This window comes from Hirundo rustica, chromosome 1 (genome assembly GCF_015227805.2).
Source record: "Hirundo rustica isolate bHirRus1 chromosome 1, bHirRus1.pri.v3, whole genome shotgun sequence".
Taxonomy (NCBI): Eukaryota; Metazoa; Chordata; class Aves; order Passeriformes; family Hirundinidae; genus Hirundo; species Hirundo rustica.
In genome coordinates this window covers 122345303-122362198 of record NC_053450.1, presented here as the reverse complement: position 1 = coordinate 122362198, position 16896 = coordinate 122345303, and the positions used below count along the sequence as shown (strand labels likewise).

At 48.3% G+C, this 16896-nt stretch overlaps 1 protein-coding gene across 1 annotated transcript; it reads right to left on the bottom strand.

Annotated features, from left to right (window-relative positions):
• Positions 1 to 14214: 14214 nt before the first annotated feature.
• HOXA13 (homeobox A13) lies at positions 14215 to 15892 on the bottom strand. Its single transcript, XM_040074778.2, has 2 exons — positions 15220 to 15892; positions 14215 to 14606 (listed from the first exon to the last, which is right to left on the bottom strand). Exons 1-2 carry the CDS (start codon positions 15890 to 15892, stop codon positions 14362 to 14364), a joined length of 918 nt encoding a protein of 305 aa, XP_039930712.1. The 3' UTR covers positions 14215 to 14361.
• Positions 15893 to 16896: the final 1004 nt, after the last annotated feature.

Sequence of the window (16896 nt, the reverse complement as noted above, 5' to 3'; positions counted from 1 at the left end):
CCCCCCCCCCCTTTTTTTTTTTTTTTTTTGGGGGTGGGGGGGAGTTCGGTTTGGGCTTTCCCTCCTCCCCCCTGGAAAAAAAAAAAAAAAAAAAAAGGAAAAACCCCCTCACTTTTCATTTTTTTTCTGGAAACCTTACTAGGAAGAATGTGCCAGGGTCAAGTCTTTACTGATTTTCATGGTGAATAGATTACATGCTTGCATTCATGTTCACTTCCGAAGCGCTTAGTGTCTTCCGTCCCTTACTTACATATTAACCTCAAATACCCCGCACAGCTTCAGCCAAGCTTTACTGGAGGTAGTTAACAATGTCGGGTCCCCAGGACGCAGGTTTCCCCTCCTCACCCCGTCCAAATCGTCCCTCGCCTCATTCGCAACGCCAGAAAGCCAGCAAACCCTTTAAAGTGCAGACCACGGAGCTAAAGACTGTTTGCTGATCTCTGCGCCTCAACTCTGCAGCTAAATGCTTGGAAAACCAGTGGATATTGGGCTACCCCAGCTTGACAAATACTCCGAGTTTAATTGCCAGAAGCCTAGTTAAAATTATTTGACATACTGTTAACCCGTAGGAACAAACTCGCTTGCCGAGATACTTTTCTTTTAGCCTTGTGTCGTCGCTGAAGGCTGAGACCCAGGGAGACCTATTTTTAAAACCTGGTTAAACTTTTACTATTGTTGCATGAAAGGGATGATATAGAAAGCGGATTGTACAGGGCAGAGACTAAAAAGTACTTTTCTGCCAATAAAAATGCACACCCCACCGAATGAGCAGAGCCAAAGAAAACAGAGAAATACGCCAAAGAATACAGCACCTTTTGAGGCACGGACATCCCTAAGCTCTCGGAAAAAGTATTTTTTTGCTATCCTGATGCTCGATTTCAGAAAAGAAATATTTGAGTTCCGGCTGGATTTCATCAAAATAGAAAAACAGAATGGCAAAAGGCTATTGTGAAGTCGGTTCTCTTAGGAAATCAGACGTAGTTCAAGAGCCATGCCCCCGTGGACTTGGGAGGCTAGTGGAAGGGAAACGAAAATGTTAGGGAAATAATATTTGGATTTTCCCCCCCCTCTTCCTCTGCAGTGCAGTGGAAGTATTTATATATCCGGAGAAAGTTCTCTAGTAAATTCTGGAGATCCTCGGTATTTAAATGTCAACATCGATTTGTTTATTTATTGCTTAGCTTATCGTAACCGACTCAATAACAAATCTAATCATGTTGTGCAGAGAGAAAATATTCTCATTATGCATTTCCCCTACATTATAGTTAACTATTGCGTTTGAATTCAAGCTGTAAATTCAATATTATCAAGTAATTACTTTGTAGTGGAGTAAACTAATTTATTAGCATTAATGTTTATATGCCTTTTTCTTATTTTACAAGGGTTACCGTTCACAAATCAAATGCTCTGGACGTATCCCTGTAATGAACTCTTTATTTTGGTTTGCTGCAAGAACTTCTTATGCTTACTGCACGTCTGTGAGCTGAACTTGAAATTAATGAATTAATCTTCCAGCTTGACATATTTGCTAGAAAGTGGATGGAAAGAGATTGCATGTCGTCAAAACCGCTAGCAGAAGACTGCAGTGTCGTTTAGGGATTGTAAAAAGGTTTGGGGGCTTTCCCTCTCTCTCTCTCTCTCTTTTTTTTTTTTTTTTTTTTTTCCCTCCTATTTTTTCTTTTCTTTTTTTCTCCCCCTCCTTTTTTTCCCTTCTTTTAATTTTTTTTTTTTTTAACTGGAGTTGGGGAGGGGTGTGCAAGAGCTCTGGTGGCTTTTTCCTTAACGCTGTAATTTCGCTCGCATTTACTTTCCCCCTAGCGTGGTGGTGGTGTTTTTTTTTTTTTTTTTTTTTTTTTTTTTTTTTTTTTTTTTTTTTTTTTTTTTTTTTGCCGGGGGTGGTGGTGATGGGGTGGTGGGTGGAGTGGACCGGGGGGTCGGAAGCCCTCTTTTGGTGTCCGGGCATTGGTTACTTTCCCTGTATACCCGCACCGTTCAATTCCGTCGATGAAAACCTCTCCCCACACCCTGCACACACGCAGATACTCCTCCCTTCGAACAAAAAGGAATGTATAAGGATTTCAGTGACTTTGAGATAACAAAGGCGCCACCATTGCCGAGCCTCGCCCCGCCTCTATGTGATGGCAAACAAATTCTTGCACTTGTATTAGGGCTTTTAAGGCTATAATTGAACACGGCGCGTCTAGGGGAACCGAAAACAGTTCTAGACTGACCTGCGGTTTTATAGCACTTTGGCAGTCAACTTCAGCTTGTGTCAGAGCAGACATGACAGAGCTGCCCAACACTTAATCGCGGGACGCCACCTCCTCGGACTCACTGCAGCCGCCCTCTTGCATTTCAATAAATTTCAAACCTTGGGGCTAGAAATGGGGAACAGAGCTGGCACAGGTTTGTATGGGGCTCTTTGCCGCTCCTCTCTGCAGCCGGGGCTGCGGCGCCGTGCGAGGCTTCGCCGTGCCAGAGGTCGGGGCTGCGTCTGGGAAACAAAGGGAAATTAAGGCAAGAAGGGCCAGAAGGCAACTGGAAACAGGAGCGTGTGTGCGTGGGTGTGCGTGTGTCTGGGCATATATGTGCTTGCACAGCATGCACACGTGCGGCCCCGATGCCTGCTTTTGAATGGCTCGAGCTCTCTCCCTCACCTCTCCAAAGCAAGCAGCTTATTTCTCTTCAAGCGGGTTTGTAACGCAGGGGGACCCCAAAACCCCTCCGGGTGCCGCCTGCACAACAAGCGGGAAGGGTGATGGGGAAAACCGAGGGGGGGCACGGCTCGTCTGGGAGCGAGTAGACACCCAAGGCACAGGCTGTTCTCTGCTTTATTTGCTGTTAAATGAAACAAGAGATAATGTACGCCTAAAGTCCCGGAATGTGTGGGTAATTGCAGGGAGCCTGCTGTTTAGTTGCTGTGTTCAGCACAATTATCAATGTTGATTATTTGGTCTAATGTTGAATTGCTCTTTTAATACAGTAATTGGGACTTCCGCGTTGAGGAAGGGGGAAAACCGAGCCTTCCCCTCGCTAACCTCACTGAGAACAACATAAACAAAGGCAGGCATTTCGTTTGGAGAAGCAAAATGCATTCGTTACGCCTTGCCTTGTATTTCGACCGGATTAGAGAGGGTAAAACCGCTCTGAATTTGGAACCTCTGCTGCAGGACGGTTTTGCTAAGGAGAAGCGTGGCCAAGAGGTGGGGAGACTGTTACCCATAGCTAAGCTAAACAAAGGGAGGAGAAAGAAAGCTACATTTCTTCTTTGGAGGAATATAAACAGAACTAGGACGCCTCGACAGTCTAGCTTTTACATATACAGATGGCGTGCAAAGGGAACTGTTCAACTCACTACTGCTTCCCCTAAAGTTCAAGTTCTATTGTATCTAAATTGTTGTCTTTTTGTACCGATCTTTGTTTGAAAAATATTTTAAGTCGACCATTTACCTTGCCAGTAGGGTGGGTGCCCCTAATTAGCAGGAGAAACGTGTGCTAGAAGGAATTTGCGTCAAGAGGAGCTAATTAAAGATATTACAGGATCGCTGGCTTCAATCTCTGCTGCTTCTCTCTCATAGGGAGGGTGAGGGGTATTACGACTCGAGCAGGAGGAAATATCCAAGGAATTAGGACAGTGTTTTCTAAAACTGCGGGTTGATTAGTCTACAAAGGCTTTTTAGAATAGTACAGCATTAGGGAGTTCGAAATGCAGCTGCCAACGAAAAGCGCACCGTCTGCCCACCTTTACCAATGGAAATAGGGACACAAGGCGATAATTCGTTGCAAAATTTGCCAGGAATCCAGCGTCAGAAAAACCTGCTGATAATTTGGATTTTAAATATCTTGGGTTCAGAAGTTCTTAAAAGATGCTTCTTTTCTGTTTGCCGTTTTGTCTGTTATGGAAAGAAGCTATAAGTATACTTTTCCTTTAAAAAAAAAAAAAAATATGTTTCCGTAAGATTGCTCTAAAATGAAGTCCTATGATAGCTAGCTAAATAATTTAAATAATGGGTGATTTAAAAAATATATTTGTACATGTGTATACATCGGTGAGATGGAAGCTCCATACAGTGACATGGGACAGGCTATTTATTTTCCAAAATATGAGGCGGTGTGTTTGTGATTTTGCTAGGCAACTGCAGAATAAGTATAAAGAGAACAAGCAGATGTAAACAGGATTCAATGCAATTCTGAGGGTTTTTTTCGTTTGTTTGTTTGTTTTTTTCCTCCGCATTACATTATTTCAGAGGCTTGAACGCCTCAAAAGTCTGCACTCATCTGGGCTAGAATACTTTAGAGTAATTGTTAATATCAGTTAGAAAAATTATTTCCTTTCCTCTGTCACCCTCTGTGTCTTTTTAAGTTGCTGAAATGAAGAGGGTAATTGGGTTTTTTTCCTACAAAATCTAGTTTGAATTTTAGTATTAGACTACCACGGACCTACAGAGATGTACTCGTTTTTGGCGACCAGTCATGATACTTTGCATCCCTTTGAGCTGATGGACATCTGAGGGCTCTCTGACTCTGATAGCTGCAAGTAGCCGAAATATTGCCGGCTTTTTCTTCCAGGAGAGAAGCTCCTTCTAGATAGAAAACTTCACGTTTCGTCAGCTATTCTCTTGCTCACTATCAGACAAACGATTTGTTGTTCTGGCAGCCTCCCGGCGCCTTCCCAACTCACCAGGAGTCTTTCACAATGTCTTCTCCTCAACCCCCGGCTCCCCAGCCCTGAGTTCCAGGGTCCCGGGCCCTGAACCCCGCCATAATTTTTACATTTTCTGCTCGGAGCCTGGTCCTGAAAGACTAAGCTGGCGGGTTCGGTAACAAGACGGACCCAAGAAGAGGTTTTCTCAGACCAACAGCGTATCAGAAATTGATTGACTGACGATGCTTCTATAAACGTCTCTTTCTGTCCCCTTGAACATTCTCGGAGGCTTTCACGGCACGGAAAAACATACAGACAGTCACTCATCTTTCTCCCCGTCTATCCAGATACAGGTGCAAGAGACTTCTAGCAAACTTAGTCTAAGGGAGAGGGGTGCCTAGGGCCAGCGGTGAGCCCTAAATTGGTGCGAAAGCAAATTTCCTTGGTTATAATCTGCCGGTACAGATGATCAGGCACTTTCCACCGACTCTCACCCAGACCCACAAAGCACGGTGTCGTTAGCACAGTTTGTAGTAAGCAGGTACCAGTCCCCTTTCGTGTCAATGTATTTCGTGAAGAATTAAGCAGAGCGGTTTAGGGAAACATCCTCAGTGATCCCTTGAAAGTGAGGTGCTGGTAATCGACAGTTATCCCAGCGGACGGCCATATGCCAGGCGAAGTTCCCATGCAAAGTTCATCCGCAACAGAGACAGCCGCTTTACAAAAAAAAAAAAAAAAAAAAAAAAAAAAAAAAAAAAAAAAAAAAAAAAAAGGTCCGCCGCCAAAACATTCCCAAGTCGACTTACATTTAAAAGTATTGCTAGAATCGATGCCTTGAACTTGACCTTAGATTTGTTAATCCAGGAAATATATTCAGTGAGAGGAGAAAATAATCCTATCACGCTGCCTCTGGCAAAAGAGGGTTTTCTGCCTACCAATTCAGGATATAAACAACGTACAAGAGTTATGAGATATATAATGTGCCCTCTAGATTAAGCCCAGAAAGCTGCAGAAAGTGAAACTACTCAACACCGGGACCAGCCTGTTGTAGCTGGACTGTTTCTGAGATGCCGAGATCCACACTATGCCACAGAAATTCACGTCAAGGTAATTGACCGGGATTCTAAGCTAAATTGAATTTTATAGGATATAAGGTTCTCTCTAATGCACATTAAATTTTAACAATGATTTATAAAGGTATTTCAATTTTTTATTTAATTGTTTTGCCCAACTCGCCAAGAAACACGTCAGATTTTACTGTACCACTGCTAACTTTATAGGAGAGCCTTAGTCACATATCGTGAAACCCACCGAACTAAAGACATTTCTTCATCAATGCTTGCTTTAAGGGGCGGGTACAGGAAGTATCGCTATACCGGCACTGTCAAATCAACGACTTCAAAGCTCCAACTTCATATTTTGATGGACTCTCATAATGGTATTATAATTAAGGTATCTGTACTTGTGTAACTTTTATAGGAAGCTATTCGTATAACACCAGCTTAAAGTACGCGCTGCAATTTAGGATGCAATCATATGCCCATTTACAGATTAGCTAGCTCATAAGGATCGTTTCTTGTCTCTTCTCTTAACATGTAAAGCAAAGATACCCATAAAAACAGCTCTTTCTCTAAGCCTAATATGGCTGCTCTTGCCTATGCCCGGGTGGAAGCCTGATCACTGTAGCGCTTGTTTCCCTTTCCCGACTTTTCGACAAATGCTGATACTAACATCATTCCTTCCAGAAATCGGGGCGCATAATCATGACAGATCCACATTGCAGAGTTCGGGGGAATTTGGGCAAAACTTCCAAAATGGGAGCAGGCGAAGTGTGTGTTACTCATTCTTTCTCTTTCGGTTTTATTTACCCATCAAGTTCATACAACACATTATTTAGAAATCCTCACATATTTAAATGTAAACCACCCACTATCTAGAGACGAAGTCCATCCAAGATTGCTTTGTATTTAAAAACTTTTTTTTTTTTTTTTTTTTTTTTTTTGCCTACCCGAAGGCATTTCGAAGCCAGACTTGAAATAACCCGCTTTTCCATTACTCCTCACCCAAGCCGACCATATAAGTCGTTTTATACGATCAGGAATAAATGAAAGCAATTTGCTTAGTGCATTCAAATCAAGGCGATTACGACGAAATTCAGATTAATTAAAACTGACAGGTTACAATGCCCGGCTGGCATTTTTCTCTCTAGATACGCACAAACAACGGCGAAAAGCAGACAGGTTAAACATCCTTCCCCGTATTTCTTCCATACACAGCCGTCCACCCTCCTCCCCTGCACTTGAATGATTAAAACAATTTCACAAGAATAAAGCAACCGGGGATAAAAACCAGGAGACGCTTTTCCATGCAGCCTGACCCAGCTCTGCAATACAACACGGCGCTGCGCAAAGCCAAACAACCGGCAGCTCTGTCTGCAAGTCTGCTCTCGTCCCGGGCTCTGACCCCAGCCTCTCCTGGTGCACTTCCCTGCCAAGAGCCCTCTGCTTCCCACCTATGCTAGGGAGGAAAGCAGCATCCCTGAGGAAGGTGGAGCCGGCACCCAAGCTAGAAGGAACAGTTTTACTTTTCTCAAGCGGCTCTTCGGCTCTATTAGCATCAGCTCAAGCAGCTGCCTTGTCCCAGGTCCCCGAAGGAGAAGCGGCAATTCGGCCTCATACATCGTGGGAGAAACGGAGTGGGGTGGGTGGGCTGGGAACTGGGGAGGGGGGAGAGCAGGGGCCTGGGAAACTCTTCACAAAGGCCTCCCGAATGACTTTGCTCTAGTCATGCAGGGGGCTCTTTGCGAGGGGACCGGGTGGGTGTTTGCTGTTGGCTTGTTCGCTTAGTTCACCACCGAGCAGGGAGAGAGAAGAAACATTGAGCCGCTTCCAGGGAGAGCACGAAAATCTTACCCCAGCATCCAGAAGTCTCTCGCCTGTGCAAAAATATATCCCCATGGAGACTGACAGGATCCCGCGCTGGGCTGTAGATCTCCAGTTCAGGGAGGATGGGTTGCATATTTTTTTGTTTCCTCTCTTACAGATTAAATATACACGGTCCACCAAACATTCCTTCTCGCTTTTTCAGTGTCTTGGGTTGCTGTTGATTTGGGGGAAGATATATATATATATAGATATATATATAATTTTTGTTGTTGTTCTAGTTGTTGTTGGTTTGCCTTTAGATGGAGAGAAATCTAGCCACTGGGTCACATTGTCCTTCCTGCCAGCTTCAGGCAAAATGCAGCGATGTCACAGGCTAATGACGATTATTGCTGTTATTATTACTACTACTAATATAGCTATTTATTTTTTTCCTCTCTCCCTTCCCCCCGCCCTTTCTCTGTCTCCCCCTCTCTCTGTTCCTCTCCTGGTCCCTTAGGATTTCCGATGGCGATTTGCACACAAGGTGATTGCAGGAGGCTAAAATGCTGTCTAATTCCACGGATTCCCATCGCACGCGTAGGAGAAATGAAAAAAAAAAAAAAAAAAAAAAAAAAGGTCCCGGTGTTTTTGATCACGAGACACCGGCCGTTCCTCCCCAGTACACCCCGGGTCACAGTACAGTAATGACCGTGGGTTGTGCGTTGTAGGACTTGACCTTTCCTACGTAGAAGAGGGCGCTTTACGCTAAGGGGAGGGAAGGGAGGGGGAAGCGGCGGGAGGAAGAGAGATGCTCTCTTTGGGGATGTTTAATCACAGTTCAGATCTAGGAACGGGCAAAGCTTCTGCCTTGCAGTACGCCATGTTGAAGCCATTCGCTGGAGAAAAAAAAAACCTTTTGGGGGGTGCGGGGGCGGGAAGGAGGCCGAAGGGAGGAGGGAGGAGGATAGACTTAATGAACATTAGCATTTCGTACCCTACTTCGTGAATCCACTGCATTCAAGGGGGAGGGGGCCCAGGGGGCAGGGAAAGGCTCACGGCGTGGCCAGAACACCCGCGGCCGGATCCCTGCAGACCCGGCCGGGGCGCATGGGCTCCCGGCACCCACTGCTCCGCATCCTCTCCGCATCGCGCGGAAAAGCCACCCCCTGGTTCCCTCCCCCTCTTCTTTTTGGACTCCTTTACCGGCCGAGAGCGCGCAAGGACATCTCTTCAAATCCTCATGAAAGTGCATGGAAACGCATCTAAATGTTATGGATGGCGACAAACGGCCTTTTAACGCCTGCCAATTTTTTTTTTTTTTTTTTTTTTGTATTAAGGGCTGTCTTGATTTTATTGCTAATGCTGCCCACGGAGAATGCTGAAATGCACCAGGAATGGGATTTTATTTACGCAGTAGATATTTTTAATGTATAGGCTAGAGGCCGAGATTCTTAGCAGTTCTCTCAGACATACATACATACACACACACATATATATATAAAAACTCGTTTTTCTGGAAGTACTGGGCGATTTTCTGAACATTTCAATACTGAGGTCGACATTCCGGGGTATTTAAACGGAAATCTTTCTGAGCAAAAGTAGCCGAAAAAAAAAGAAATTTAGAGTTACTCTTTTTCGGAAATATGCTCCTGTCAAGGTTTATTTCCCACAGCAATCCACCTTTGCTACTGCCAAGTGCTCTAGGCGGGGATAGATTAAATACCAGATTATTCGCTGGGTGGCAAAAAGTGTAACATTTGTTATACCTGTCTGTCCGCGTCAAAGACATAAGGACATTTTCTGCCCATGGGAAAACTGAGGGACCCACGACGCCAAGAATCAGGCGATTATAAACTAGCATTTTCGGACGCTGGGAATCAAAATGTATGTCTCTGAATCCAAGACTGAAAGTGAACTACGTGGAGATTGAAGTGAAACTGAACTTTTTTTTTTTTTTTTTTGTCTTTAATAATATTGCATGTTTTGCCCTAGGAATTAAATCCTCCAATAAATACACTAAATATACAGTAATAACTTGCTCCCTCTGTTCCTTGCATCTCTCTCCACAGCTGCTAAAATATTATACCTAACATTCTTGATTCAAGGGAAGCTGAGAAAATAAAGGCTGTACTATGTTTACATACGTTTTGTTTTTTAATTTTGTGTTTGTTTTCCTTCCAAATCCTTCTTCCGGCACATTTTCTTAACGTTTGCAAGTAAAACTCCTTGCACACATAACTCCAGACAGCAATCCAGGCACAGTTAAGTCCCCTACCACCATTTTAAAACATTTTCAGTAAAGCGGGGAATAGAAATAATAATTCTCTCCGAATCGTGCGCAAGGACGGACCTCGTGACTTAATGTTTAACGTCGCTTAATTATTTTCGCTGGTGATAATATTCACTTGTAAAACGCATTAGGGATGTATTTTAGGACTCTGGCGGCAGATTGGTGAGAGGGGAATATGTTGTACAACAGCAATTTGTACTTGAAAATGTATGTGCCAACAGCTTTTGGACGGTAAATGAAGGTAATAAATAACATGAACACACACACACACCTACATGCCCGCTCTCCCCCACGCTCCGAGGCCATATCTACCCGGCAAAGGGATGGAGGGATGGAGGTGCGGGGGGATGCGTGGGTGCAGCCGTGGGTAGGCAGACACGCGGCACCATCGAAGGGAGGGCGGGAGTGCGCGCAAGGCCCGCGGAGAGTGAATCTTTCGTGACTCGGAAAACCGCAGACACCTTCTCTCGGTTCCCTGAGTCGCCGCACGGCCGCGGAGCGCTCCGCCGGCCACCTCCGTTTCCCTCAGTACCTTCTTCTCGGTGCCCTGGAGAGCAGGGCACGGAGCTCCTGGCTTTGCTCACCTGACCCAGCCGCTCGCACCGTGGGATATTTCTCCAGAGGCGCCTCGACCCGGGCCCGACGAGGAGGCAGCGGCTCGGCTCTGCTCGGCCTCCCCGCGGCACCGCGCGCGAAGCCTCCGCCACGGCCGCCGCACGCCCGAGGCTTTGGGGGAGACACCCCGGAGGGGGTGTCCGGGGTTGAGGGGTGCTCCGTCCCTGGCCTGGGGTCCTGCTTCCCTCACGGGGACTCTGCGTTGCGGGACTGGGGAACATGACCTGCTCGTCCCGCTAAAGTCTATGAGAGCCTCGGAGCCTCGACGCTGACTTACATGGTAACAGGGGTCGGATCCAAAATGTTACCTTACTCCTGCCAGCGATCACGAGTCAAACGCTCCCCTTTTTACCCTGTGAAATATATATGCGGCTGAGCTATTTGAACAGTAGTGGGAATTTAAAATCGCTAATCCACAGTCAGTCTTGAAATGCTTAGCAAATTTGAACGGTAGGCAGCTCAGCGCGAAAACATAATCTTCAAACTCTAGACCCGATTAAAAGTTACCTTAAAAACCAAACCAAACCAAAACCAACAAAAAAACCCGTCCAAACAAACAATCAAAAGCTGCAGTTATACTAATGTCGGCCATGTTCTCATTGTGGGTTTTTTTCAAGGCGTCCTTGAATTATATCGCTCCGGGGCATGGTCTGAAAATAGAAGATCCTGACTAAGGTAGGCAGGATCCAGTCCTCTGCATCACCTCCAACTCTGACCTGAAGAACATATAATTCGCGGTGTCTCATGCGATAATTACACAGCCTGCGAAACATAGTGAAATAAACAGAATTATTCACTCGGAGCAAGAACAAGTGTAATTCACTAGTGGCCTTCTTCTGGCAAATTCTCTCCTTCAGAAGAAAACGTCGCAAGTAGACGGTGGAAAGGCGGCTGTCCCGTGCCTGTAGCCGAGGCAGACAGCCCGTGGGCAGTAGGTACGGCCGGTGGGGACAGGTCCCCGGCTCCAGCCCACAGCGCCAGACCTTCGAGCAAGGTAACAGGGTTTCCCGCAGATAGAACAGCTCCAGCGCCGGGAGTTTGCTGCCTGCTCCAACTCTTCTGAAAATCCCAGGCCGCGGGGCTATCGCGGAGGCCCTGGAGACTACTGGCTCCCCAGTGGTTCCCCTCGCCTGTGGGCAACCCAAGGCCCTGCCTGCCACGGATGGGTGGGGTTGTGCCCGTGGGTCTTAACCCGTGCTCCCTCGCACGGTGCCCCAGCCCGCTGGAAGGCCGGGTGCTTGTCACAGCGGGCAGACACCCTGTCACCCCAAAGCACAACCGAACTGCATGGTCTAGAAACCGCTCGCCAATAATGTGACACTCCGAGGCTATTTTCGCAGCAGGATGGGATTTCTCTCTCAGAAATCCCCTGACCGGCCTCCGAAGGGATGCATTCGAAATTCCCACGCTCCGCGGCCGCGGGTTTCCCGCGGCCTGAGAAACCACAGGGCTTCGCAGCCCGAGAAACCACAGCGGTTCACAACCCTTGCGCGGCCGCACACGGCGGGAAGGCTAAAATCCCGAATGTAGGGCAAAGCCCCCGACACGAAAGCCTCCTGGAAAACAAATCCCGCTCCTGCAGGTAGTTTTCGTGTCAGTTATTGCACGAATGCGTTACAGTCAGATCTGAGGGACGGAAATCGCTCTGCGCTGATCCCTGCAGAGGTGGGTCCTTTTGAATTTCAGAAATGTAAGGCTAGAAGAGCACAGCGAGCGCGGTATATGATACCCTCTAAATGTACCGTAAAGGTTCCCCAATAGCTCTAATTAGAGCTACAGACCACCGCAGGAGACGGGCGGCTAAAGCAAACTTCTCTTTGTGCCCGACCAATGCCGCCCGCCGCTCGGTATCCCGGCCGGCCGGGGCTCCTCGCGCGGCCCCGGGCATCCCTCCGCCGAGCATCGTGTCAGCGCCGCTCAGCCTCGCCGCTTCCCTGTCACCGCCAGAGACGGAGAGAGCAGGCGACGCACGGCCTGCCCCGCGCCCTGCCTTGCAGCTCCGGCGGCATTTCGCACAGCCGTGCGCGTCCCGGGCGCTGCGGGGCGCGGGCAGCGAGGCTGCGCGGGCGCGGCCAGGTGCGGACGCCACCCGGCGCTGGCCACGAGGTGGCGCTGTCGGCCCGCGGATGCTGCCGGCGCCGGGAGCTGTCAAAAGTCAAGGTCACAAATCGGCTTTTTCCCCCTCAAGGTCAAGGTTTCGGGCCTTGCCCGTCCTGTCATCGCCACGCAGCACCCCCAGCTCCCCGCCGAGACAGCGGCAGGCTGGGCAGCGTGCCCCCATCGCAGGGGTAGGCCGCCGGCCTCCATTTCCCGGCGAGGGCTGCAGCGCTTCGCTCGTATCATCCTGCTCTTCCACCCCACGTCCCCCAGCGCGGCTGCAAAACCACTGTTTAACATTACCGAAACATTTATAGTTCAGGAACGCTGGTTATCAGGCGTGCCTGCCCGCAGATAAACACCGCCAAGAAAAATAAAACAAAATCCACCATACATGCACAAGCTACATACTGAAAGACATCGGTATTACAATTATAAGACAGATACATTATATTTTTCTATTAAATGCGAGTAGGAATGGAAAAAATAGAGTATTTCTTTCAGGTTTTATTACAGTGACTATTTTATTAACAGTATTAATACTACTATACTTCTACACGTCTCGGGTTTTCATTTTTTTCAGTAGAAATATATAAAAAAAAGGGGTGCATAAGTACATTTTCACAGTGCGCTGATTTTTTTTTATTATTATTTACAAGATAGCTTCTTATAGTGAATAAAAACAAAATAATGTGCTGGTTGAAATAACTGATTGGATTAAAAGGTGCTGTAAAAAGAATCCCTAAACATTCTACCGCGGCCTCATAACAGACAATAAACAAGGAGAAACGACTAATTACTTATAGTTCAAATATAGATTACATAAATCAAAATACTTCTGGGAAAAAAATGTATTTCAGTTCAAAGTTCTTGGGTATTTTTTTTTCCCAGGCCATTTTTTCCCCAGGGCATTTTTCCCTACTGTAAAGAAATGCCAATATTCAAATATTAAAAATTTCCGGGGACTTTGAAGATTAATTCGTGAAGATTATTTCAGGTTTAAAATAGGCAGAGTCCTTTGAAATATATCTATTGTATGGTCTGCAGGAGAAAAAAAAAAAAAAAAATTAAAACCTCCAAACAAAAAACCCCAGTTTAGATGACAAGAATTCATCTGTGAAAAATAAAAAATAAAACCGAAAGACATCTCCAAGCAAATATTTTCCTTTCTATCCTCACTAATTTGCGATGTTTAAATTTGCTATCAAGATAGATCCTCCACAGAACTTCCTTCATTACTGATGTCTCTGAAATCCTTATTCAGTACCTTCGAGGTTTATTATTACTTTTTGACAAAAAATGCATTGCTTAAAAACATACAGTAATTGTAATTTTTTCACTATGGTTTACCTGAGCAGTCATTCAACATACAGTTTGGATTGCAATGGAAGAAAACCAGGTCATGTGTCCACATCGACCTCCTCACGTTAACCAGCTCTCGCATCGTGGCCATGAAGGATCTTCTTTCAAATAGTAAGGTCTTAGAAGTATTTACAAGTTTCTCAGAAAATCGTGTCTTAATCGAAAGTGTATCTCTTGGAGCTGGACGTGTGGGCTGTACAGTCTGTCAGTGAAACTGGCTGGTTGCTTGGGATTTCAGGAGAACTGTCAGTTTTCACCATTTTGCTAAACCAAAATTAAAAAAAAAAAAAAAAAAAAAAAAAAAAAAAAAAAAAGGAAAAAGAAAAAGAAAGAAAGGCTATAATTCCAAAGATACAGATCTCTTGTTCTGAAAGAAGAGGTTCATTGTCTTTTCTCTTTTTAATTATTATTAATAATTACTTTAATCTGAACACACACACAAAAAAGTTCTGAAACTCTTGAATTGCTGCTTCTCCATTTTTAATCCATTAACTGGTGGTCTTCAATTTGTTGATCACTTTTTTCTCTTTGACCCTTCTGTTTTGGAACCAGATTGTGACCTGTCTCTCTGATAGATTTGTAGTCGCCGATATCCTTCTCCTCTTGTCTTTGGTTATGAATTTATTTGTAGCATATTCCCTTTCGAGTTCTTTTAACTGGACCTTTGTGTAAGGCACTCGTTTCTTTCTTCCACGTCTGTACGAGTTCGCATCCGAGGGATGAGAAACGACGTCTGGAACAGAAAAACCATGCAGGGAAGCGTTAGAAAATCTCTCGAACCGGTTAGGACATCTTCAAGTGGTACAAGGGTTAGGGGTAGAGCACGTTCCGCCGCCTGCCCAGCTCCGCTTTAGCTGCTAAAGCCCGCCTCAGCACTGGGGATTTCTCTTTCCTGGCCGCCGCAGACAGCTTTTAGGCAGGGAAAGGCTCACTTCTGTCAGACAAATAATAACAAACCCCATGTAGCCTGGCCAGGGACTCTGGGAAGGACCGAGAGGGGCTGCAGGGATTTACACAGCTCGCGCACTTCACGGTCTATGGAAAATAATACTACAGACCTTCCCGCGGCCCTTTTCAGCTGTTTCCTCTCCCGGGGCCGGCGCCGGGGCCGGCCAGGCGAGGCGGGATGTGCCGTGCGCCGGCGGGGGGCAGGGGGCGGCACCGGTGCCGTTCCAGCAGCGCCGGGGCAAGTGTGGACCGGGGTGGGATGGGGCCGGGGACGGCGGGCGGGACGGCGAAGGGTCGGCTCGGGGGGTGATCACGGAGCCCTGCCGGCGGGATACCCGGGAGAGGCGAGCGGGGCAGGATGAAAAGAAGAGACAGGGGGAGCCATGCAGGTGTATTACCCGGGAGGGTGGATTTCCAGAGGTGAGGCGGCTGGCTCTGCTCCTTGGGGCAGTACACTTGCCCGTTCCACCCGTTCGTGATGGCCCAAGGCTGGTAGCTGTCCATGGGGAGAAGGGGGTCGTGGCGCGGCTCGCCGGGGCCGCCGATGGCGGGCACCACGGGCATATCCAGATAACCGGGCACGGGCTGGTAGGGCCCGGCGGCGTAGCCCTGGTAGAAGGCGAACTCCTTGGCCCGCGACGTGAACTCCTCGCCGGAGACCGAGGTGTCCATGTACTTGTCGGCGAAGGTGGAGGCGGGCTGGGCGCAGGACTTGATGGCGTTGTGGTGGGTCATACGACAGGGGTAGTAGCCGCTGCCGAAGTAGCCGTAGGGCAGCGCGGCGCCGGAGGAGCTCTGCACGGCGGCCGAGCAGGGGCTGCACTGCTTGACAGCGGGCTCGGCCATGCCGGCGGCGGGGGCCTCGCTGGAGGTGTAGGCGGCGGCGCTGGGGGCGGCCAGGGGCGCGGGGTGAGCCATCAGGTTGCGGCAGGGGTTGGCCGCCGCCGCCGCCGCGAAGTTGCTGCCGGCGTGAAACCCGTCCATGTTCTTATTGATCTCATCCAGGCTGTTGTCGTAGAGGAACATGACGGGCTCGATCCAGCGGGGGTGGAGGAGCACGGAGGCTGTCATAGCCCGCTCCGCATTGAGACTAGTGGCTCTTTTTTAAAAGCCCCAAAGACTGAAAAAAGAGATACTCAATCTCCGGGACTTGACCAGGGCTGACGCGCCAGCGTCGCGCCAGGCCGGTCCTCATTGGCCCGCCGGCCCCCACGTGATATGCAAAGCAGCTGATAAACATCTGAGGGAATAAAGTGGAGATAATTAAATAACGCAATCAGCGCGGGGCCGAGTCCCGGCCCGGGGCGCGGGCACGGGCACGGGCACGGGCACGGGCACGGCGCGGTCCCGCCGCCGCGCGGGACGAGGGCGGCGGGGATGGAAGGGGGCCGCCCGTCCCTCCTCCTTCCCTCCCTTCCTCCCTCTGGCCCTCCCTCGCCACCGAGGCGTGAGCTTTTTGGCCCCGTTGTTGGCGCGGCGCACCCCCCGAGGTGCGGGGCTCCCCTTGGCACCCCGCCTGATTTCTCCTTGCTCCGCTTTCCTTGAGCCCTCCCCGCCACGAGCGTCGCGGAAACCCCGGAGGCCTCCCCTCGTCTCGGGGGGAAGATGAACCGCACCCCTTCTACCCCCTTCCTCCGCCGGTCTGAGCCGCCGCCTCTCCCCGGGGAGCGCTGGCTGGGCCCCGTCCGGGTGACGCGGAGAGCCCACCGCAAGCTGAGGGAGGAGAATCGTTCCCCGCGCTCAACGCTCGGACACATAAGGCTGTGAAAACGGAGCCTCCCGGGGTCTTTTCTGGGCGTTTTCCTCCTTCCTTGCCGCCCGTCGAAAACCCGAGACCCATCTCGCTCCTCTCGCCACAAAGTCTCAGAAGTTAGATAAGAGGAACAGACCGGGAATCCCCCATTTTATTTATTATTATCTTTTAGGAAGGTCTTGGGAAGCGGGAGAGTTAACTGGATATTCATCGCGATACCACTGTTTTATTTGTTGCCGTATTAATAAAACCCCGGGCCTACGATTCAACTCGAGTCTTTTTCGGCTGTAAATGAAAGCGGCGGCTCACATGGTGTGCGCAC